Raw genomic sequence first — 25,060 nt, forward strand, 5'->3', positions numbered from 1 at the left:
ATTGATGGATGTTTGAGCTTCACTGTGCAGAATGACGTATGTGTGCAGAGTTTGACACTAAAAGGCTGTTTTCACAAAGTTTCTCTGTGAGCACAAGAGTTCAGTTTAAGACGTATACGTGCGAGCAGGTTTTTTGCGACATCACAACTAGTTTGGAGCAAATCACGGTTCAGTATCCAACTTCCACAAGTTCGGTGTGGAAACTTACACCGAGAATAGACTTTTCAGTGATGTAGATGACATCAGCTGTTAAAGTTTGGAAACTTATATTAATACGCACATTATTATGGATTTGTCAACAAGGGAGAAGGAGTGGAGTTGGGCTAGATGTCGTGAAAAACTTTAAATTAGGTCATTTCACTTTTCTTTTGAAAACTATCAGTTTAATAATTTAAAAAAAATGTTTTAATTAAAAACAGAAAATAAGAAACTGCACAAATCTTAAAGAAATATAAACAAAGAAATACCCAATTGGATCTTGACATGAACAACAGTACAGATAGAAATATGTAAAAACACTTTTTCTTTATGGATACAATGTAACCCTGACAAACATAAACTGCCAATATAAATCGCTGCATTGTTGCTTCTCGGATCAAAACCGCTTCAGCTTCTGTGTGACTGCAAACTGCATCAGAGCTGAGTGCATCTCGGGGTCCATTTGCGTCGCGTTGCAGCTTTAACCGGTCCATCATGCCTTGCGGTGTCCCAGTTCAGTTCCGATGCAATTTACAACGCGCCCTGTGGTCTTTCCACACTGGCGGGGCAGAGCAGCGGGCTAACAGGCACAGCGGCAGATGTTGAGAGCCCCATGTCGGATGTCCAATAACCTGCCGGACGCATGTTTACATCCATACTAGTGATATAGGCGGGGGACGTGCGCACACCGTTAACTCTAATGCAGGCTCGCACCAGCGCGGAATAAACAGGATCTCCCGCATGTAACCCGCAGAACAAGCAGCTGAAAGTACCGGATTTTTTTTTATCCCAGAGAGAAACACTGAGGCTACAGCACAGCGCATAGTTTAAATGCTCTTGCACACAGTGATCCAATGCTGAATACAGGTATGTTGTTGGGGATTTACGCTGGACTGAATGCAGTCAATGTCTCCAGCCTGAATGCGTCAGTGTAGGCGACATTTAAAATCTGCTGCCAATAAGACAAGGTTGTAGGCTATTAAATGACCTCAGTTATATCATTTCATAATGAATTTCCAGTTTATTTATTTGGAGACAGGGAAAAACACAGCGCTATCACTGGTCAGCTGTAGTTGCATAACTTTATTTCGCAATTGGGTCAGATTTATTCATGTATTTCTCCTTATCTTCCCTTTTTGAAATACTAACGTGGTAGACTATTTTACAACGTGTACAAGAATACATCCTTAAATGGGAGTGATTGTGGTGTTCCACATGGTAACATACCTGATGCATGAGCCAGCAGGAAATGAGTGAGTGGTCAGTGTGTGAGTGGATCTGCTGAGCCCTGCAGTGATGAATCTCTTAATAGAGTTGGGCAATAAGCGCTCACTCAGCAGTGGCTTTAATCAGAGTTCCTTCATCTGAGTTGTGCAGTAAGAGAGTAGGAAGTCCTTGAAGCACACCTGTGATATGGCAGCAAGGGCAAAAGTCACTGATATTGTGTTTTGTGGCAGGAATATGCTGCAAAAAACAAACAATGAAAGAACAGTTTATTCACTTGTGTGCAGGACAATAGAACATATAAAGTATTTTAGGTATTGTTATGTTACTTGACCTACTATAGCACTAGAGAATTTGGCTTCTGCAAAAAAAAACAACTTTTGTAGTTGAGAGATATCCTGCCCAATAGTCCATGTCTCCTGTTTGGATTGTGTCTAATAGATGTTTAAAGACCATTTCTTGTCAAATAAAATGCTAACTAATAGCAACTACAGCAACTATTGTTTTCTCGATGTATCTTTTGGTCTATAAAATGTTTAAAAAAAAAATACCTGACATCAAATCTCTTAATCAAAATAATTGATCTCACAATGCTGAGCTATCAAAACTAGTAAACATGTCCGACATGTGGTTCTAAAGCACAAAACCAGTGTAAATCCAGTCCAGTCTCCCCCTGCCACCACCGCTATGTCAGCTAAGCTCCGAGTCTTACAGGGTTAAAGGCTTATTGTCTTCACCAAGCTGATTAGTTTTAACTTTTGAGACTGCAAGGTGGCAATTTGGTCACCCAACTTCAATATGGTGATTGATCCCAACACTGGGAAATTCAATAAATATAACGCAGAGTTATATTTTGAATTTTTTTCCATATGTCTTCAGCAGTTTAACAACTTATTTATACACATGATAGTGGAAAGTGTGTTAAACACATGTCCACTGAAGATGTTTTCAGATTAAGATGTCCACCAAATGACAGGTGTTGCATTCAGGTAAAACTCCACTGCCTGTTTGTTCACAGGAAAATCTTCCGGAAAACTGTTCGATTACTCCCTGAATCTTTTCACTCAGCTTATTCCAGCTTTGTGTTTTAACCTGCAGCCGCCTCACTCTCCTCAGCTGGCAAAGTTGATGCACACAGCTGCAGCTAGCAGAGCACTCATGGAGAGATTGAAGCTGAGGTCGTAAATTGAAGAGAAAATGGGAGGTTGCAAGATGTCTCTTTTGATCCAATTTCACGTTTGAATTATTTTAATATCTTTGTCAGATTTCAGGGTGGACTAAGAGTGTATGTAGTGGGAACAGAGAGGAGAAACAGGAAAGATGAGATAGTGTTGTATGACATTAGGCTGTGTGCCAACTCCAAATCACAAAGTCATGAGCATATTACCACGCTCCATCAAGAAAAGTGACATTTTGTCCGAGGACACGGGTCAAATCCTAATTTAATTAGCTTTTTATGTTTGAAATACCTGCTGACATAAGAGTATCTTGTGGTGTGGCTCTATGGATGGCAATGTGGCTCGTCCACATTGTTATAGACCGAAATATGAAATTCTAAAGTTTACTTTGTGTTTAGCAAATGTTAGCATACCAACACGCTAACTACAAAAGTGAACATGGTAAACCTTGTGCCTGACGTCTGTTAGCATTTAGCTCAAAGCAAGGCTGGGCCTAAATAATGTCTCACAGAGCTGCTAGCATGGCTGTCGACTCGTGTTCACATATTTGCTTTCGTTAAAGCATCCAAGGCTTTATATTCACAGCACTGAACATACTTGCTGTGTATGTTTTACCTTTTTTTTATAGTTTGGAAAAAAAAAACTTATGTTGACTTGTAATAAATAAGATGTGTGTTTATTCACTTAAATTGCTTGTACAGCCAGACATGAATTTCCTCTTTTGGAAGTCAGCTAAACTGTATGACGGTTCCAGTTGAAACTCACTTAATTTCCACCAGACAAACTCCTGAGCTTGAGAAACCCCGCTGCTGCAGTAGTAGTATACACCTCCACGTTTTCTTGCAGTCCACATTCAGAGTAAACAAAGAGGAAGTGACAGGAAAGTAGGGGTTGCTTCTTAATTGTTAGTGATTGTTTGGTCTACTTTCCCAGACCATGCCCTCCAATCAATCCAGTCATCTGTGTAAGGCCTCGGACAAAGCCAGAGCCGTGTCGCCATGGTGAGGGATTGTTTGCATCCAGTCATGCCGCTAGCCATGTGGACACACACACACACACACACACACACACACACACACACACACACACACACACACACACACACACACACACACACACTGTAGCATGCTCTTTTGTCTGTACACCACTTGGTTCCGTGGACCTCCTGCTGCCTCAGCCTCCTTGTTGCTTTAAAAATTGTCCCCTGATTGCATCATCGTTGTTGTTGAACTGCTCCGTGCTGCTGCTGATTTAAAACGCCACGTCTTCTTAATACAAAAGTCACTAAAGTCACATTTTCAGGTCTATTAGCAAAATATAATTTGACTCCGAAGTGTGCTATGATTTCTGCACTATAGAAATGGTGCTATTTTCAATATACTATTAGCAGTCCTTTAAAAAAATACAGCATCAGTGCCAAAAGATGTACTTAAACACACCTACTTACAACTTGCAGGAAATTAACTCTTTGGTTGGTATTTTGAATTTAAACCTTTACTTGTAGTTGGTGTGATATTAAAAGCTTTTCTTTTACATCTTTCAATCTTAACATCGTTGTACCTTTTCAATGCTCATCTCAAATATTAAAGGGGCTTTAAATGGTATTTTTTGTGCTTATCCGTTTAATAAATATCCCTCCATGTTTGAGGAACGACGGATAAGAAGCACTGACTTGCCAAGACTGTCCCCTCCCAAGATCTGTCTTCCTGTGGCATGCTGAGAATGAAACTTTAGGGGAGACTGACTGAAGTCACCACTAAGTTTAGCTCAACAGTTAAGCAGTGTGAAACCACATGGCAGCAGCAAAAGTTGTCCCAAACCACAAATGTCAACCCCCAAAAATATACACAGCCTCACACTGATTACAATTTAAGGCTAAACGGAAGCTAAATAGAGGTAATTCCGCCTGAATCTACCTGGAGTAACTTTGATACAATTTACTGTCCTGGATTCTCTATAAATGGATGACTATGAAGGATTCAGTATGCAGTTGGAATGTGAAGCATTGAGTCTGTGTGTTTATTAAACTGTGACTAATGGAAAAGGAAATTCCAACGACACCTTTCCCACAGGTTCAGAGGTTCCTCACTCTGGAGATGTGTCACTCAGTCTGACACTAAATATGGAACATATACATTTACAAGGAACTGAACTGAAATAGAACCACACATGTTTGCGGCATACTAATTTGTGTGCACTCGCCATCTAGCATGCATGATTTATTTATTCACACTCTGAAAGCGGGGGGCTTCAAAGTGAGTAATTTAAATCAAAGACGTAGCCAGCGAAAAAGTATGGAAATAGCATGATGAAAATTCAGAACAATATCGCAGCAACGGCTGTCGTGAAAGAGGCACAGTGAGAGGTGGCTAATGTTCGGGCGAGCCTTTTAGTGATTCAAGTGTTGGAAGTTATTAGCGGGGTAAAGAAAATCGAAGGAAACAAACTGCAGGGTTCATGCTGCTGTGCAGAGAATTCGATTAGTTTGACATTGACATACCCTGACCGTCAGGTCACAGCTTCTATATCCTGTGTAATTCTGCTCTTAGGGACAAGATTTACTGTAGATCCCTGTGAAGCCAGCTTTGAATTGGTTATGAAAATGCTGTTTCCAAAGATCAAAGTATTAAAACCTATAAGAACATCTGCTTCTGCACAGCTGCCTGCTCCTATAGGCGCTGTTTCTCGCACCTACTGGCATATGTTGTGATATTTGTGTCAGAGGGCCAGTGGGAGCAATTCAGGAAATTGTACCAAATAACAACACAGAAAGGCGTGTTAGTGTGATAACTTTTTAGGTTTTCTAGTTTTAATGGTCATGTTTGATATTTTTAGTGTCTGCACTAGTGTAGCCAAGAGGTGTCTCTCTGAAGTTTTAATTAAATATGACTGCTACCTTGATGGAAAAGGTGACTTGTAGACCTAAAAAGACACTCCAAGCTGTCTTTATGTGGCAACCTGCCCTGCTCGACCCGCTTCTCTTTTTTATAATAATAATATAATAATGTCTAAATCTTCCACCTTTCATTTATGAGCATTTGCATATTAACGTCTTGACTTTGCTGCATCTTAATTTTCTTTCTGTTTTGATAATAGGGTTATGATGATTGTATCACTGGGGAGTGAATGACTTCAGTACGACTTCGCACACAGGTGTGTGTGTGTGTGTGTGTGTGTGTGTGTGTGTGTGTGTGTGTGTGTGTGTGTGTGTGTGTGTGTGTGTGTGTGTGTGTGTGTGTGTGTGTGTGTGAGAGAGAAAGCGAGAGGGAGGAAGCAGATTTACAAGCTTGTGTCAACACTGGCTCTTCTTCCTGGTGAGAATTCAATATCAACCGTCATTGAATAAACATTGCATCAAAACATTTCAACTGCAGCTGTGACAGTTTAAAGGCATCATCTGTTCGGATATTGTGTGTTATGAAACAATGTCATGGAGCTTTTGTTATTGCAACAAGTTTGTTTTGAAATAATCTTCAAGTCCAACTTTTCCAATGAACAGTGCATTCAGAATAGAAATGGTTTCACTTGATGGACTTTCTACCAGAACCACCACCACAATGAATATTGTTTCATATCTTTTTCATCCTAAAAGTTTCTTGTAGCTACCCTTAAGCCTTCTTCTTTGCATTGTTGATCCATCTCCCCTTACCGTTTCACCTTCATTCCCCCTTAATTCTTTAATTTCCCCCCTTTCTTCCCCCATTCAGCTGAGCTCTATTCACAGATATAATCTCATTTACTGGCATCTGGGTTCAGATGCATCTTGTAGTAGCTGTCTGCAGTTACAAATCATCCCGTTCCCCACCAGAGGCGGGCCTTGCCCTTACCAGATGCCTCCAGTGCAGAGGAGTGAGCAGCGTAATGCAGTCTCAGTAGGAAAAGGCCTCGAGGGGGGGCCGGTAGTTAAATTGCAGGAGGGATTGGGGTCCCATTCCAGCTGTGATGAAGATGGAAGGCGCCTAACTTGTTAAGGGAGGCCTCAAGCGATATGAAAGTCAAGGATCAGAGCTGAACTGATGGCCCATTCAGGAAAAAGGAGGGCTACTGCCCAGTAGGGTTGCAATAGTTTGAGCATTAGGCACCAGCTCCTTCACTGCTCTGTTGCACAGGCTCTGTCGTCGTGGCGTTTGCCAGGTTAGTAATGACTGCCTCGCTGCTGAGGTGCTTGTGTCAGCGGTTTGAAATGGCTCTCATTCTGCGCGCATGCAACTGCTGTGAGCTTTCCTGCACCACCATCAGCATTATGAAAAATATATTGGTCACAATCACTGCACCACAAGTGTGTTCTTGCAGCAATTCATCAGCAGCATTACAGGAAACTACTTCAGAAGAACATGTGTTGTAAGTTGTTGTTTGTTTACAGGAGGCTGGTGTCACTCCACCATGTGATGCTTGGTTGATATTTTTATAAAGATTTGAGCTCTTTCTGTCTGTATTGTAGTAAGTGTGTTGTCTAGTGGTTGTAAAGTCATTCTGGGAAGTGTAAATAACAAAGGTTGAAAAAGGGCTAGGGACATTAAGTTTAAGCGGAATTATGTTGATGCAATGTTAAATGCTCCACTCTGTTCAACAGCTTGTTGCAGGTAACGTATTGTGGGTTTAGAGCATTGTAGCTGAAATCAGCAGTTGCTGGAATGCTGATGAGAGCCATGAGAGTGAACCCAAACAGTAAAGTAGCGGGCCGTAGAACCAAAACAACAAACTGATGTTAATTCATTAACATAAAAGTATTGAGTGCAGCTTTTACAAATGTTTACAAGAACGACAAAGTTCATTGCACTCAATAATGTTTATTTTTTCCTTTTAGGGATGGACAGTTAAACATTATTAGCACCCCCTTGTGGTGTGGAGGAATGAGGGCCTCTGGATGAAGGCCATGGAGCTGAAAGTTTGGGTGGACGGAGTGCAGCGCATCGTGTGTGGCGTCACAGAGTTCACCACATGCCAGGAAGTGGTCATTGCTTTGGCACAAGCCATTGGTAAGCTCAAAAAGACTTCACCGAGTGTTCACAGGTGATCGATGCTCAAAAAAGATCTAATAACACAAGAATGTGAGCAGTAGATATGAATTATTATTGGCTATGTGATGGGGAACTCACAGCCCAATATAAATACACAAAAAAAACATCTAATAACATGACAAAGACCACCAACAAGAAGAGTGGATTTTACCCTTTGAGGTGAAATCTTCTCTATCTGCCTCCTTAAACTTAAATTAAGGTGGTGTGAATAATGTTTAGTCCCACATAAATCCTGATGGGAATTTTTATTTGCTATGTGGGTTATGTCTGATATTGGCCAGGCAGTTTGTCAGAAATACTGGAGATGATAAATTGCAGTAAAATGAAAAGTGACTAGAGGGCACAAAGAGATTTTCATCATAAATGGGCTGCTCAAAATGAGATGAGTCATGCTGCAGACTTTGGTCTATTTACGTGCTGTACAATTGCAGAGAAATAAGTTGACACTCTGTCTCAATGTTACCAATTGCATGGATTGTATTGTGCTTATAGCTGTGAAGTCAAGACCATAATAATATTTCATCAAATTGAAGGATGTGTACTGTTTTTAAAATGGACAGATTTTAGGAATTTCTCACTAATCCCCAAACATAGATTTTTCTCAGAGCTAAAACCTGTCTTTCATGGTGCCAATGTAGCAGAAGTTATGGCGTTCACTGTCCTTTGTGTTCGCTGTGCCTTTTGTCCAGGCCAGGGCACTTTGATGTCAATGGCTGTAGTGATGAATGCACCTCTTTTACAAGGACCCTTACTGTGTGAGACGAGGGTACGATGGGCAGTGTTTTACTCTTATCTATATTTGCACAGGAAGGAATGCAGGCATACACAAACACATAGAGCTGTGAACCATTGCACATAGCCCTTTTCCCAACACAATCACTGTTTGTTGAGTTGAATGTTCGCACTGTTAAGTTTTTTTACTAAACATGATTGTGAAGTTCTTTGAAATTACCAGTGCTGCACACGGGTGGGAGGGTTATGAAAGAGTTGAATCTGTTCTTTCTTTCCTCTTTCTTGTGATGCACTTTGAAGTTAATTTTTAAAGCGTACTTCCAGTAACTTCTTACCAACGGGAGTTTGAACCATGACAACGTACATAAAGAAGTACCAAGCCATTAAATGATGCAAGTTACTTTACAGGCCAGCAATCTGGGTGTCGTCAGCAGCATAATAATAAAAGTGAATTGTGTTTGTGATTCATGAGTCCAAGGGGGCCAAGAATAGGTCTTTGGGTTTCACCGCGGGTCAAAAGGAATACCATACTATACAAAGAGTTTAATTGAACAAGTTTGCGCTGAATCAGCTGAAGGCATCATCTCTGTTCAAACGCAAAGATAATAAAACAACCCCACATCCGTCTTTTATCAGTTTTGATTAAAGTGTTGCTAACTGGTGATAGGTGGATAGAAGTTTATGACATCACCTGTAACCTGCAACTGAGCCCCGCCCACTTTAAAACAGGGAGAAGCCTCATGAAGTAATCAAACCTGTTTGGAAAATTACTGTATTCTCTGTTCCTGTAGAACCCCATCGCTCATAGTCAGAAGCTGTTTTCTTAATTAATTAATTAATTTTCTGTAATTAAGCGCCACATGCCATACATTTTCTTATTTTGTCCCAGGACGCACTGGCAGGTACACCCTGATCGAGAAGTGGCGTGAAACAGAGCGTCACCTGGCACCGCATGAGAACCCTGTGGTGTCGCTCAACAAGTGGGGTCAGTATGCCAGCGACGTCCAGCTCATCCTCCAGCGAACCGGCCCGTCTGTCAGCGAGCGGCCCACCTCTGACGGGCAGGCTCGCGTCCCAGAGCGAGGCTTCTACCGGCAGAGCCTGCCACCTCTGGCCAAGCTCCGCCCGTCAGGGACAGACCGCTCGCTCAAACGAAGGGAACCCAAACGCAAGTCTCTGACCTTCACTGGGGGGGCCAGGGGTCTGCGGGACATATTTGGGAAAAGCAGAGATGCTGAAGGTAGTGTGTTTTAGTTTGTTCAATATATTCAAGCTTACTGTTGTCAGTAATAGTTGTTCCTAGTTGTGCACATACTGTCAAAAGTCCTGGTTTTACTGTCCTCCTTCTCTTTCATTCTCTCCCTTCCACAATCGAATAACCATCCTTTCATCCATCAGCCAAACAGCCCCAGCAGCGGGGGGTGAGTCTGAACCTGAGCAGGGTTGGAGGTTTTGGAGTAGCATCTGTACCTGGGAGTCCAGCCAGAGAGCTGAGCCGGTTGGTGCAGCTGCAGAGAGACAAACTCCAGGCCCTGGAGAGCCGTCTGCTGGGCTGCGAGGCCGAGCTGCAAAACTGGGAGGAGGCCGCCGGCAAGGGCGATGAAGTGAGTAAAACCACAGCTGCTAGTGCTGTTACTTACAGGAAAAGATGATGTGTGCAGATCCATAACACCTCACACATTTATTAAGTTATATTGCATTCACACAAAGTAGTAGACAGTCTCTGGCCTCTCATTCTCTGCTCCGGCTGTTTTCTGGCATAGCCGCCGTGCTACCCACAACGTAGTTCATTTGAAATCTCTGTAGCTCAGCGGACGCAGATGGGCTGCAACGCCAGGTTCCATTCACAATTAATATCACTGTCCCAGCTTTAGAGTCCGTATGTGCGAAAGGCCCGTTAAATGCCTGCATCATCTTTTATTCCTTTACCATGTTTTTGGGGCTCGAGAGTTTTCACATGGAACTATTTTTCTCTTACCAGGGAGGAAACTTGGAGGAGGAGCTGCTGCTTTTAGAGCAGCAGGTGAGGAGGAACGATGCAGAGATGGAGGAGGAGGAATTCTGGCAGAATGAGCTGCAGATTGAGCGCGAGAGCGAGCGGCAACTCCGGCAAGAGCTAGTCGAACTGCAGGGCCGCGTACGCGATTGTGAGGCCAAGCTCTCAGAGTACTTGGCACACATACAGGTGAGCTGCTGGGTTCATAAACGGCATGAAAAGCGGAATTACTTTTTCTGTGAAGACTATTTTCATGCCAGTTATTCCATTTGATTAATTATCTGCCATGTTCTGTAGAGCATGGAGGGAGGCCTGGAGCAGGAGCAGCTGCAGCAGGAGGCTGAGCTCAACCAGAGGGTCAATGAGGAGGAGGTACGATCTAGTCTATTTTAGTCTCCAAATAAACACCCAACAGAATTCAAGCAGAGTTTGTTGAACTGCTGAGATCTCATTCAGGTCTCTACAGCTGAGGACCCTCTCCAGTGTTTGTCATACAAAAATGTAACTTGACATACAAATGAACGCTGCATTGTTTTTCACAGCGAAGGAACTAACATTTTGAAGTTTTAACCGCATTAAAGCATGAAAGAACCCTCCTACATCTCAACTGTGAGGATCGGCTACGTTTGCCCATTACTTCTTAAAAAAAGTTATGATGAGCTTCGGCTTTCTCACTTGCCACTCTGGATTGCAGGTGCAAGCTCAGCTGGAGAAAGTGAGGGCAGAGCTTGAAACACAGAGCCAACACACAGCTCGGCTGGAGACCAGCTGCAGGGCGTTGGAACGCTCACTTGGCCAGTCCAGCAAGAGATTACAGGTCAGCTCAGATTCTGCTTATTATTTTTATTTAGTTTTTTGACACCAAAGCCTAAACATTTTCAGGAATTTCAACCACCCGTGGCAGCTCAGAATACGTGGGGAGGATGTTGAAGTTTTATTTTTTTTAAAATGGTTTTAAAGTGCTCCTTCAAAAGTTTCAGTGTGGGGAAATTCAGTCCTCTGCACACAGGTGGAACCATAGAAATCTAAGCTCATTTAAATTGTGGGCAGTGAAGCAAAGTTTAATCTCTGGCTTGCGGGGATGTGCATTGGATCCTTGGCTGCGTGCATCCTTGTATGAAGTGATGTGCTCTATGCACAGGCGAGGTCCAGTAGGGTGTGGGAAGCATGAGGTAATGAGAAGGGGAAGGGAGAGAGGGTATTACGGCATTCTTCGTCTGATTAGAGAGGGGCCTGAATAAGTACACAATCCCCCACTTGCAGTTACATAACCATCTGGGAGCTAACTCCTCTCTTTAACTGTCTCAACTGGGTTATGACTTCTGGAGAGATCCTGAGCACAGTGGGATCCATTATTGATTTCCACATATTTAATCCACCTCAGTTAAAAAGCAAATATATAAATGTAGTTAAGTGAATGCAGAAAAATATATCCAAAATAGGTACAGGGCCTGAATTCATGTTTTAAAAGAAGTACTCATTTGAATGCACCTTGAGTGTATTATTTATTAGCCTTGGAATAGACTTAATTTAGTTGTTATGGTCATTTTTCCAACACAGGAGAAGGAGCAGGAGCTGGAGCAGCTGACTAAAGAGCTACGACAGGTCAACCTGCAGCAGTTCATTCAGCAGACTGGTACCAAGGTCACCGTGCTGCCTGCTCAACCTACAGGAGAAAACAGCAATGGCATGTGTACACACACACACACACACACACACACACACACACACACACACACACACACACACACACACACACACACACACACACAGAGAGACATGCATGTACACACCAACAGAGACTCAGACCCTTGCCACATTACCATCGCCTTGTTAATAAAGTTCAATATCATAGCTAACCACATTTTGACTGAAATGCTTTGCATACATTGTCCTCACATGTGTATGTACACAGTGTCACCTTGTGGTCATCCTGAGAAGGACACGTTGGACTGTAGACTTGAGCTGCTGAGGCAAGACTGTGGTGAAATAACAGCTTAAGTCTGTAACCCCATTACATGGACCAAATCACTGGCAGCTCTAAATGCTGAAGACTTTCACAGTTCGTCAAAAGGAAAATCCCTATTTTCCTTCTCAAATAAAAACCCCCTGGCAAACGTTTTGTTTTTATCAGGAGGTGGTAGAGCGTCATGGTCCAAGATTAAAAGAATGTCATGTCAGATTGTTAAATCAAGTTGTGTCCTTTTCTTTTTTGTTTTGTTGCTTGCTACAGAAGTGGACTCTGGTTCTCTGAAACGACTTGGCTCTTCTCGGCTTTTACCCAGCGACCTTCGCACCCTTCAAAGCGCCGTGACCTCCAGCCTCAACCCTGAAGGCATCTACGTTTGACCCCAATCTGTGTGGGAGACACTATTTGAGCAGCAGGGTCAGCCTGATGTTGTCAAGGCAATTCTTCTGACTGGAAGACTCTCCAAACTGTTGAAATGCTCTTGAGCAAGGCACTGAAACAAAGTATGGAGGATGAGTGGGGTATCACATCTGTTTTGCATCATTCTTGCTCTGACTCCTCTTCCATCTTACTAGGACTGAGAATCAAACTGATGTCAAAATCCATTTGCAAACTAACATTTAAACCGTCTGTAGTCCAGTAGGTGAGGGAAGATTCCTCTTACAACTCTAAACTTCCATTTTCTCAGAATAAAAAACAACACTACAAGCCAGCAGATGTACTTTTGTTGCCTGAGGAGGCTTCAGCCAAAAACGGATAAACTTTATTTTTTATGTTGTAAATCATAAAGTGAAGGATACAAAGTTTGGACATGTATAAACATAATCCATGCAAAAGCATGCACAAACACCACACCTGTGCTATAACCATAGCCATATCTGATTGCCTTACTCTGGTGTTTTAAAGCCAGATGTCGATAATGTTAAAAAAGAACTCAAGGTAGCTACTAAACTATGCGCCATAGAAATTTGATAAAATACTTGGCACCAATTCAGGTGATACCTAGTCATGGTAACTGATGTCAGTGTAACTCAACAGTGTCTCAATCTTTCTTTTTCACATACGTGCGTAATTATTTTTATATTAGTTTTAAACAGGAATGCATTCGCTTTATATTTCCTGTGTTTGACAAAAATGGGAAAATGTTTGCCCATCATATAAAACAAATGATAGAGATAATAATAGAGGAACATCTTCAACTATTGGACATTTTTGGTGAAATTGTTTGGCTCCAGGTTCAGTTTGATGTCATGTTTGGTGCAGAGCCATTAATCTCCTCTTTGTTTCACTTGAGCACTTTCTCCAAAAGCTCTGAAATATGAAAGAAGCGAGGAGGATGAGTGATGACAGAGGCCTTTGTGCCTGCAGTGTAAATCCAGCTTGGAAAGTTTTGCTAACAATGACTCCATACCCAGTTTGACCACCAGGTGGCAACAAAACATATATTATTCAGACACGTGAAAGTTAACTGTGTGAAAGTTGCCTGAGGTCTGATATCTGTCTCCATTCATTGTCATGGGTCAAACATGACTGCATATTGTTTTTGTTTCAAAGCTTCAGCACTTTAGCCTAATAGTTTATAATCTGAAGTGCCACTTGGATTGTTTGACATATTTCACTGTGTTCATCAAGCATGTACAAACAAAACAGTATTACACCCACATACTGCAATCTCTTGTTCCATCTGATTTTTATAATGAACTAAAGATGTCTCTTATGAACCAAAGCCAGTGTGAAAATCTATAATAGTTAGATGAATGTACTTTTTTATGTGAATGCAACTTATACCCGAGAAATATAGCAACTCGAGTCAAATAGTAGTCACGCTTTCAGGTTTCATGGTTTGCTGTGCGAGATGGTTGAGCTCTGTCTTATTGCAACTTGACACAGAAGTTGACAGAAATTTTTTTTTATTTTTTTTCTTCATCAGGCGAAAACAAAAAATACACGAAAGTCTAGTTGTTACCGCATTTGCCCATTTCTAATTTGATGATTTGTCTACACAGAATAAAAGGATATTTCTCAGAGGATTTCTACGATGAAACTGACACAAACTGTGTGGGAATGTATGTTCTCTAATAAGGGTCCATAAGCTTTTGAACTTGAAACAATTTCAATGTTTGTGGATGTCAAACCTGTGGAAAAAAAAGTCTCAAAATGATGACTCTGTAGCAGATGTGAGAATGTCTAAATATCTTTTGACAAAATTTAGCAATAGTACATGCACACAAATGCCTTTAAGTCCCACTTTGGGCTGTAAGAACGTCGCTAAAATTCATACTTGTAACTTAGATCTGGACGTGCATGTGTAACTTTAGTGTCAAACAGTGTGGGAATTTAGAGGACTGAGTTTCACACGCAGCTTTCTGATTTGCATCTGTACTCAAATATTTACAAGCAGTTCTCTTGTTTCAGAGTTTGTGCAGCCTCATCTATTGCATACATTGTGCACAAGTTTCTCTGGTGCAAAGTAACTCAGTACATTCCTTATGTACAATATATCAACCCATACATTATGATGTATTATTATAGGTTAAGCTACCCAACACTATACAAAGGTTTTAAATTTGGCTTCACCGTAACCGGCTGCAACATTGAAGTTTGTTAATTTATGTAATATAAGGAATACTTTTCCACTGATACTTAAAGTATATTCTGATGCTAATTCTTTACCACTTCTGCAATACGGTGGTAATTCTACTTTTTTAAAGTAAATTACTTCCTCAACCACTAACAGATTTTTTGTACACACTGACAATCTATCTAATACAATCTACAATCATTTTTGAACAACTTAAATTTCTCACAGGTTTACAGAACGTGATACACAACCACACGCTTTGAAATCATTTCACCAGCTCGACATCTTATTGACCCTCACTTGAGCCAACAGGAAGAGACTTGTGTTTGTGCTGTGAGCGATAACAAAGTGAATTCCTCCCTCCGGTGAGAAGGATCTTTGTTGTTTGCTCTGCGGTGCAAAGGTAACCGGAGGAATTCACATCACAACTTGGCAAACTATTCTCAGAAATTAACAAAAGTTTTCTTTTCTCACCTCCTCCTTCCTTAATATGCAGTATTATTGTCATGACAACAACTTCAGCTGTGGCACAGAGACTGTAACCCGCTAATAAAGGAATCACAGTTGACTGAAAGTTTTTGAGTAATGGCATGCCTTACCGGGAAAAAAAAAAATTGTAAATGTCTACAGATCACAGCAGTCTATGGACTTTTTTAGAAAGTAGAATGAAGTCTGAAATATGCAGAATGCTACAGAGGTTAGATTTTAATGCTGTCGTGCAATAGGCAGCTGTGCGTGCATGCAATAATGTGTGATTGGTTTATTTGGACTCCCAATTACTGGCTGTCAAGGATGTAACAATTCATCTGAGAATGATTATATTTTTGGTTTGTTGTGTCCCTTTTTGCCTTACTGACATTTACACTGGTGGAGATTTGAGCTTCAGTAAAGAGCAGACAGCTCAGCGTACCACGAGCAGAAAAATGGCAAAACCTGCACATTACTGTCATTCCTTTTGATTACATTCTGGCAAAGACAACATCTATGGATGTAAAATAGATCTGTGATGCATTGAAACATGACAGTAAGTTTACAGATATTGTTCATGATTGCTCTTTGTTGTGCCATCAATGGTGCTTTTCAATAATGGAGCATAAACAAATGATGTGATGGAGCCATTATGAAAACAGCCATCCAGTGGTTTTGAAAGCTAAAGTAGAAATGCTGCGGCTCAGGGATTACTCAAGACACAGAATTACCCAGACAAGAATGGGCAGAAAGTAATTATGGATGAATGCTGTTTACGTCTTGAGCCATTTGACAAGTTCAATTGTGTATTTGCTCTCATGGGGACTTGAGCATCTGTTTGACAAATTTACAGCGTAGCATTGGCTCCTATCCCTCTTTTGCACATGTCAAATGCAAAAGAGGTAATGAGTTGGTTCTGAGAGAGGTGTAGCATTATTTGCAACACAGTCTATCATTTGCAAAGTAAAAGTGTATCGGCTGGCTCATGATTCATGACATTTTGGAGACAAACTAGGGTTAGCTTTAACATGAATCATTTAGATGAACTGTGCTTGGCTAACTTCACTGAATAGCATTAACTCATTGTGTAGACAAATTATTGTACAGTGAAAATGTTTGGATTTTCTATTGTTTCAACACAAATTCACCAACTAGAGGTTTTTAGCTTTCAGAATTTAACATGTTTTCTTCTTTGGGTCATATTCAGCCACACATTTAATAAATCAAGAGCAATGTAAAATATACAAACAAATGAATGAAATATATTTAAAAATATGCCAGAAATGAATAAACTGATATACAGTGGTGAATACTTTTTTGTGATTTGTATTTCATATTACTCATATAGGAAATCCACAGGATTTGCATAGTCACCTATCAGGGAGCCCAAAACTACCCCACACACCAAACTAAAAGTAATGAAGGTCTTTTCACATAAATCTCGTCTACAAATTTGACTGCTAGCTAAGCCCCACCCCCCTTGGTTGCTGTTGCTGTGCCTTTCAAGCTTTAATTTCCATACAAATTACGTAGTTTGCAACTATAATGGTGATAGTTTTACCACTACAAAATGTTTAAATTTAGAAAACAGTGGGTCCTCGATTTCACAAAGAAGTTGACTGAAGCTAGCTAACGTTGGCTCCATGACTTCAAAACACTGTCTTTTAGCGTTTCCACATCAAATTGTTTTAAAACGAGAACCATGTAAAGGGGTCCTACACATGAATTTGATGGCACGATATTGTGCTAAAAGACTGAAGCTCAAGCTCTCAAGCAAAATATCTGCTTCCTCACCAGATAATAATTTGCATTGAAAACATGTAAAAAAAAGAAAACAGCATTGTTCTTGCATTGCAGTATGGAGATACAAATATAACATCAATGGTGAAACCAGTTACTGTTTCTTTGGTTCAGGAGAGGGTAGAACTCTTTATAGGCCTATGTGTCCTAATACAGCCTCATGCACACCGCTTCAACATGGAGGAATCCACACGCCTCGGCTAGACCGAAGAAACAAGTTTAAAGTGTGTGGGCTGAAAGCCTTCCAGTGTTGTATCCCCGAAATCAAAATGCTTGTCACCATTTCACACAATGGTGATAAAGCGACATTTTAGGGACACTCATCCTACAACAAAATGCCACTTTATTTTGTCGAAGGTCTTACTTATGCTGCTGCTGCAACCTGACGGAGCCAGAGACGTGAGGGTGACTTTTGCAGTTGTCTAAACGAGATGAGATAAAAACGCGGATGACCTTTTAAATCTGCAAAGGATAAAAACAACTTAATATTTAATATGTTTCTGAATTGCAGGAAGCGGAGTCTCAGCAGCCTCTTTACCTGCACTTCAGAAGTCAAGCAACTGTCAGAATCACTCTCGGCCCCCACGGTCAGTCGGCTTTGTGTTCGAGAGACCGACACACAGACAGACAGACAGACAGACAGACAAACTACTGCCAAGATCGACTGGACTAAAAGTTTCTCCAAACAACAACCAGTTTCAGATTAGTTTTCAACTTTTGATACTGTACAGAGTTGGGAGACTTATCAGACCAGTTTTGAGCAAAACGTCTCTCCCAAATGTATTTCTGCTTTAACACTTTAACGGAGCTCAACAGCTGGGTCAGAGGGGCTCTTATTACATCTGTGACCCTCTCACACCAGATGATACTTGAAGATTTGTAGCCTTAAATGCTGTTAAATTCATCCAACGAGTTGTTTTTTTAACCATCGTTGTCTCCTGTGGTTTATAAGGTGCCATCTTTAGGCCTAATAGTTTTTTTTATTTTAGCAGGCATCACTTTTGGTGACATATTGTGCAGTATATCTCATTAGGAAATAAAACTCCCAAGTAAGTGACAGCAGTTCTCAGCATGCAGGCACCAGCCAAGCCTCAAGCCATTATACCACTACAGTATTCAATTTAAAATCTTATTTTTAGATATCAGTGTGGTGTGTTAAATGGAGGCTTATGGAGGAATCTAGATGTTAAATGATACATATACAACATATTTTTAAATAATGAACACTGTAAGCCCCTCTTAAACACAAATTTGTAACACCCCTATACCCTAAACTTTTGTCTTTCTTAAATACCCAGTGAGTATTTTATTGATACCCATGTGTGCAAAATAATCAATGCAATTTGTGGGCTGTAAAGTTGTTCCCAAATTATTATTATAAATCAAACCAAACGACTCAGATTCAGAGTCAGATTTAGCTCTGTATTGCTCTACTTCCAAAATGTTTGTTAGGTGGCAATTTATCCCCGACTCGTACAACAAAACCACTTCCCGCTGAGCTGTTATCGACTCTTTTCTCTATCCTGAGCTCTGCTGATTCAATCACAAAGCTGTAATTTTTCTCGCAATAACATCAAAGTACATTTGATTTTATCAGAAGGAAATCTGTACTGTGCCGTTTTTTAAGAAACCGCGTGGATGGAGATCAGAGATTTCCTGTGAGTTATCTGAAAGTCTTCTAAAAGGCACAGTGTGATGTGGATGAGTAATAATCTTACACTGATGGAGCCTAATTAGTTAACCTCAATTTGGGAATTATGATGCAAATGTTGCACCTTAGATGGATTAAACAATTGTGTTTTAAAATGAATTATAGTTGTGCCTGAAGATTGATTAGATTATATATGTGTGTGTGTGTGTGTGTGTGTGTGTGTGTGTGTGTGTGTGGATATTTGCACAAGCCAGGGCTGATGCTGTCATTAAATAGCCCTTTGGCCCCTCTCCTGAATTTGTTTATTCTGCACTGGGCATGGGGGGAGGTTGCAAACAGATGGGCATCCATGAATTATGGAAATTATGGGCTTTGATTAACCACCACACACTCTGTTGGATAAAAGTAACTACAGGGTTGCCAAGTTATGTGGTGGTGCACTGGGCTGTGCCGTCAGTCAGGCAGCAGCGTGATGGACCTGATGCTTGATTGATGTTGTTTACTGCTCAATCTTAAAAAGCGTGGCACCGCTGTATTATTCAAGTAATTCCTGTTGAAGTTTGGTCCAAGGTGAAAGAGCAGTTTGACATTTGGGAGACAAACATATACACTGTCCTACCGAGAGTTAGATGAGAAGATTGATACCACTCTTCAGCCAGCAATCGTTTAGCTTAACTTAGCTTAGCATAAAGCCTCGGCACAAGGGGAAATGGCTAGCCTGTAAATCGTACACAACCCCTGTGAAACCACAACTTGTCCTTTTAACTCTTTGGTTTTATAAACTATATGTATTTATCACTAAGTTTAAGTTTAAGAGGTGCTGGTAGAAAAACTGTCTAAAATGTGTACAAAGCCGGTCTAGCCGCTTCGCCCTGCTTTCCACTCTTTATGCTAAACTAAGCTAACTGGCTGCTAGCTCCAGCTTCACAGTTAACTGCAGACATTAGAGGGTTATTGATCTTCTCATTTAAGTATTGTCAAGAAAGCAAACTAGCATAATTTCCAACCTATTTCTTTAGGTGGCTATTCTGATCATTTTAATTTAGGTACTGATGCATCCTGTTTCACCTTTTGGTAAAATTACATTGATTTATGTAGATTATTTGTACAGCTTTAAAAATATATTTTTTTTCATCTTGTTTCTCATTTGCACCATAATCCACTCTTAAGTGAGTGTTTGAAACTCTGAACATATTCATTCAGTAGCGTGCTGCAGGATAATTAATCATCTATATCATAATCATTTAATTTTTCAGTTACTTTCATCAAATGAAGTCAGATTTCTAGAGTGTTTAATCAAAGCTCTTTTAAAAAGTATTTGATTTGTTTGAAACAGGCACCAATTATCTCAGTATTGGCCTTGCAACTTGCCTGCAACCAACACCCCCCTTCAGCATCTGATACACACACATACATACATACCATCATCAGCCGTCCCCCCACACCACTGTCCCCATCTCTTCACTTTCATAAATGAAGAGAGACAGCCTTATCCCGGAACCAACACGGAAAAGCAATTAAAAAGGAATTAAGGGTGTGCAGGGAGAAATTGGATATGATATCCGACGCCTATTGTAAATGTCAACGTTATTACTGTGTTGTTGTTTCCCATTCCTTTGGCCGCCTTGCCCGTTTTCAGGAGTGACAGCCCATAGTCTGCTGAGCTTAATGAAGCCGTCTCAGCAGCCAGGGTTTTGGTATGTAAGGTGAAGAGTGCTGCTTATCCCCTTCTGCATGCAGCTCTCATTAGAATAGTAACAGCCCACACTTCTCTTCTGTCTCTGTCCTCGAGCAAATGTCTGTTAAACTTATTTAACACTGCTGCCCTAATGCTATGTGAATTGTTACTGTACTTTAGGTTCACCTAATTGTGTTTTCAGCTCAGCTAGCTCCGAGAAGGAGCAGTGATTGCCTTTGGCATTAACTAATGGGGTCCTTGATAAAACAAAGTGAAACAAACACCTGTGAAACTGAATTTTTACGCTTCACATTGACAATATTTTGGTCTGTTAAAGAAAATATCCAGCAGTCATGAGCTCCTGAGTTAAATCCGGACGTACCTGAAGAGGTTTTCAATGAGAGACTAGTTAGATCACAGAGGTGGATTATAAATTGAAGATACAAATGAATACAGTTCAAAGACAAACTCAAATCTATTAAGCAATATGACCATAACGTTAGAGGTGTAAATCAGCTGAAGGGTCAGTTTCATTCACTTATTTGTTTCTGTTTTATGGGATTATTGGCTTAATACTCAGATGGTTTTCTACGGCAGTGATTCTTGGCATGGACATTTGATGTCAAAAGTCAGGTTGAGCTCCAGAATAACAGAGGGGTCCACTGTTTTAGCAAAAGTGACACGTCAAAAGTGAATGTGTTGCTGTTATGGGAGCTCTACCAATAATCACTTGATGTATGACTGGCTATCACGCTTGATAATTCCAGTTTTATCTGGTGTAACCCAAAATAAATGAATAATTCCTCGTAAAAATGCAGCCATGGATTATCCTCTTAAAAGCAAATCTACCTGGAAATGGGAGTTTGGAGAAACTGAAAACCAATTTTAATTTCCCCTCACTGCTGTCCAAGCTGTCACTGAAAACATGAGAATTGATTCCGACAGGAGAGGGTGAGAGGAATTACCCTGGGATCTGGGATATCCAAGGTGAACACGGCCGGCTGTATTACTTTAATATATGAATGTTCTGTTTTATCACTCTTTAATTTCCCCAAGGGACTTTTATTTTACGACGTGTAGCCTTGGCTTAAGTGAATTGATATTCCCCTGAGTATTGCCTAGATTCAGATTTCCTTTCAAATGTTGGGGTTTTGCTGGCTGCTTTTTTCATCCTTGTGCTTCAAATTCATGCAGACATTCACTCAGTGCAGCCACAGTCTGATGCTGTTTGCCACTGAGCAGCTCCACTGGAGCGATTTGGGGTTTAAGTGGCCTCCTCAAGGGCACCACAGTGGCGGGTTTTTTTTGAGGGACCTAAGGGTGTTGCTCATTCATTTTCCACACTTAGATATCCCCAAAATGAACGGTCCTGAAATCTAACATAGCAAGTTTAAGCAAGAAGAACAATTAATTTCTCGGTCTCAGTGATTATACGAGTCCAACCAGTCCTGTGTGTGTGTGTGTGTGTGTGCGTGCGTGCACGGACGTTTCTCGGCTTCCTTTGTTCTCACACTCCCATCTTACAGTCTGTCTTGTGTGTCCCACTTCATCTCTTGTATAATGGAAGTGGAAGACAGCCACATTTGAAGTCAAGAGATGAAAGACATCATTTACAAGTCGGTGTCTGCTCTCCTTCTGTGTGTCTTTCTCACACTCTCTCTCTCTCTCTCTCTCTCTCACACACACACACACACACACACACACACACAATATGACACAGTGCATACAGCAATGGACCAAAGCATCACTAATATCACAAAAAACACAGCTATAAAATTGTTTCTTTCTTTAAAACCTGACTGCTATTCCAATATAACCGATAAGATATTCTATGAACCTTTTTTTTCAATAGGATTATTTTTACATTGAACCGCATTTGAGATTACAACACCTGTTACAATAAATGCATAACCCATAATGTAATGTTAATGTTTACTGCCTATCGGAACACGCTATGAATGGATGTTACCAGTTAATAAGTCAAGACAGCGCACGTTGAGTTACCTGTTAACACAACATGATAGTGCTGACATTAAATGGGTTGGTGCAGGTGTGTATTGAACAGAACATTACTAAATTTATACTGCTCTTTTGTAACCTTTGAGGGCAGCTTCATTAGGTTTGAGATGACATTTCACTTTTTAGCTCACTAAGGAAAGGGGCTTCATAATTGGGAAAGTAGCAGATGTAATATAATGCTAACGCTTTATTTTCAGGGTCAGTCATTTCTGAAAAGTCCTCACAAGTCACAAGTTTCCTCAAATAAACTACATATACGTGTACTACTCACAACAGGTCAGTTACACACAAAAATGTAAAATGTGTCAAAAAGACATGCATATTCTGTATTTCATATATGAAGAATGTATAGTTTCCAATAATACACAAATAAAGAATGGATATGTACTTTTAATAAAGCTATAAAGCTTTTGTTTCAAGGAATTTTCGATTTACCCCCAAATAACATCATGTATTTCCAGAAAATTTCTTCGGAAAATATTAGCAAGTTATTAGTAAATTACGGATCCATGATTGTCAAGTGTCATCAAAATAATGAATCGTAAAAGAGGATGATTTAGTGTTCCATACTGCAATACGTAAAGTATTTTGACCTGGTGATGTCATCGTTATGGATAGGGGAAAGTCTGGATGATGTTCAGAGGAAAGTCGATATTCTTGGTGAGGTTGCTTTTAGGAAATAAACACAATCATTGACAGTGACATCAGCTTGTCATCCACCTTCTGCAATAGAAGGAGTCTTTTTCTTCCAATTACGAGAGACATAACCTGCCAGGTCTGATTGTGTTTCCCTAATCTCTGCAGTTCCTTGTCTCTGCATCTTACTGTACCCTCTGGCGTGCACAAGCGCCACGAGGGGTTAGAGTACAACCTGCACTGGCGTCAACCCTCTGCACCTTGTCTTGATGCCCTTGAGCGGTAATTGGTTGAATCCCTTCAGAATCTGACTTGAGGGCACAAAAATCCACAGCTCCCCAATCAGCTGGCTGTCAATCATTCTGCCAACTAAACTAAAGCCGGGGATAACTAACAGGCTCAGATTGGAATTTAGAGTTAGGGAGACATAAATCTTTCCGACAAGTTTGTGCTCGGCCAGGTACTCTTATAGGCAGGGCTATCACCAAATTGGATGATAGGGATGTTGCCAACATGGTGGTTAAGGGGAAGCCCAACATCCAATTTGGCTTTCAGAGAGACAGGATGTACAATTTTCTTGTTCCAGATATGTAAAAGTGACAACACTGAGACAGCCCTAATAAGAATTCTGAATAAATGTTTAGCGCTCGTTCATATATAAATCTAAACATATGGGATTTGGAGTCAAATCTGTCTCTTATTGCAGTATTTGTACCTAAGGAGGCACACAAACGCATACCATGTTTAACCCTTTACCGGCCCTCTCATCTGTTTGATAGAGCACATTTTGAATTGTGATATCTTAGTTGCATTTAAGCCGATCTTTGCTCTCTGTTCAAGTATGTTTGACCCAAAAAATGTCACTGTGGTGCAGAAACAGACCTTTTCAAGTGGCTCAATTTCTCCAGTTTGACATGTTGCCTGTGTGCATATAAAGCGATGTAGACGTGCCCTGTATTCCACTTTTATAGAGAAAAATGTAGATGGTTGAAAATGCATTTTTGCTTTAAATGTAAATCTCTACCTTTTGGTAAATGCTCAGTTAAAAAAAAAAGAAAGAACTTTATTAAGAACTGATTAAATGCGAAATATGAAAATAGATCACTCTCCTTTTTTTCTGGGCGGGACCAAGATATTCTCCAAAATGGTAGCACAATATCCAGCTTTGCTTCTCAGAACATTAATAAAGAGCAATTTATTATCTCTTGAATGCATGAATATCTTATGTTTTCTTCAGCACAACAACAGTAGAGAAGACTTGTGAGAAATCATCCTATAAGCCATTAAGTCCCACATTCGATCCTCATGACCCTCGGTGTCCACCCAGAAGAAGTGTCCTTTTAATCACAACTCTAAATCACTGAGTGGCTGACCCTGCCATCTGACCTTCCTGGTGGAAGGAGGCAGGCAGAAACACGACCGCTCGGGGATCTATAGAGAATTAGTAAGTTCACAAGGCATTTTGCTGCCGTTGGTTGATCACAGAAGACGAACAGCAGTCGACGGTAATCAATGATGATCAATCCAGCAAAATAATGATTTGCACAACACAATCGTTCTTACGCCTAATGGGGACTCTTGCTATTTTTAAAGTAAACGATGGTAGCATGAGCACAAATTTAACCTTTACTTATTGAACATACTAAATGTTTTACAAATGCCTCATACTGAACCACATTCAGGGAGGACCAGCTGTTTTATTAAGAAATTGTCAGTAAATTATGGTCCCATTTAGAGTAAAATAGATAGCTTTAGGGCGTGGCTACCTTGTGATTTACAGGTTTCAACCACGGTGTTGTCTGGTCTGAGAGTGTTTTCATCTTACAACTTTAACTCTTTTACAGTGTGTTTTCAATTCATGAAAGTTAATTGTAACATTTTCTTCAGCGGTTGGTCGAACTAAGCTCCA

At 40.6% G+C, this 25,060-nt stretch overlaps 1 protein-coding gene across 1 annotated transcript; it reads left to right on the plus strand.

Annotated features, from left to right (window-relative positions):
- Positions 1-769: 769 nt before the first annotated feature.
- rassf8b (Ras association domain family member 8b) lies at positions 770-15,467 on the plus strand. Its single transcript, XM_068731399.1, has 9 exons — positions 770-1,065; positions 7,408-7,579; positions 9,243-9,593; positions 9,752-9,957; positions 10,335-10,538; positions 10,647-10,721; positions 11,044-11,166; positions 11,910-12,036; positions 12,583-15,467. Exons 2-9 carry the CDS (start codon positions 7,468-7,470, stop codon positions 12,696-12,698), a joined length of 1,314 nt encoding a protein of 437 aa, XP_068587500.1. The 5' UTR covers positions 770-1,065; positions 7,408-7,467; the 3' UTR covers positions 12,699-15,467.
- Positions 15,468-25,060: the final 9,593 nt, after the last annotated feature.

Source organism: Cebidichthys violaceus, unplaced genomic scaffold (genome assembly GCF_023349555.1).
Source record: "Cebidichthys violaceus isolate CVI_PGR_0920_01 unplaced genomic scaffold, fCebVio1.0.p SCAF_51, whole genome shotgun sequence".
NCBI lineage: Eukaryota > Metazoa > Chordata > Actinopteri > Perciformes > Stichaeidae > Cebidichthys > Cebidichthys violaceus.

Coding starts and splice junctions, on each gene's coding strand:
- rassf8b (XM_068731399.1), top strand. CDS start 7,468: ATGAAGGCCATGGAGCTGAAAGTTTGGGTGGACGGAGTGCAGCGCATC. Junction 9,594..9,751: donor GAAAAGCAGAGATGCTGAAG/GTAGTGTGTTTT, acceptor TTCATCCATCAG/CCAAACAGCCCCAGCAGCGG. Junction 10,722..11,043: donor AGAGGGTCAATGAGGAGGAG/GTACGATCTAGT, acceptor TCTGGATTGCAG/GTGCAAGCTCAGCTGGAGAA.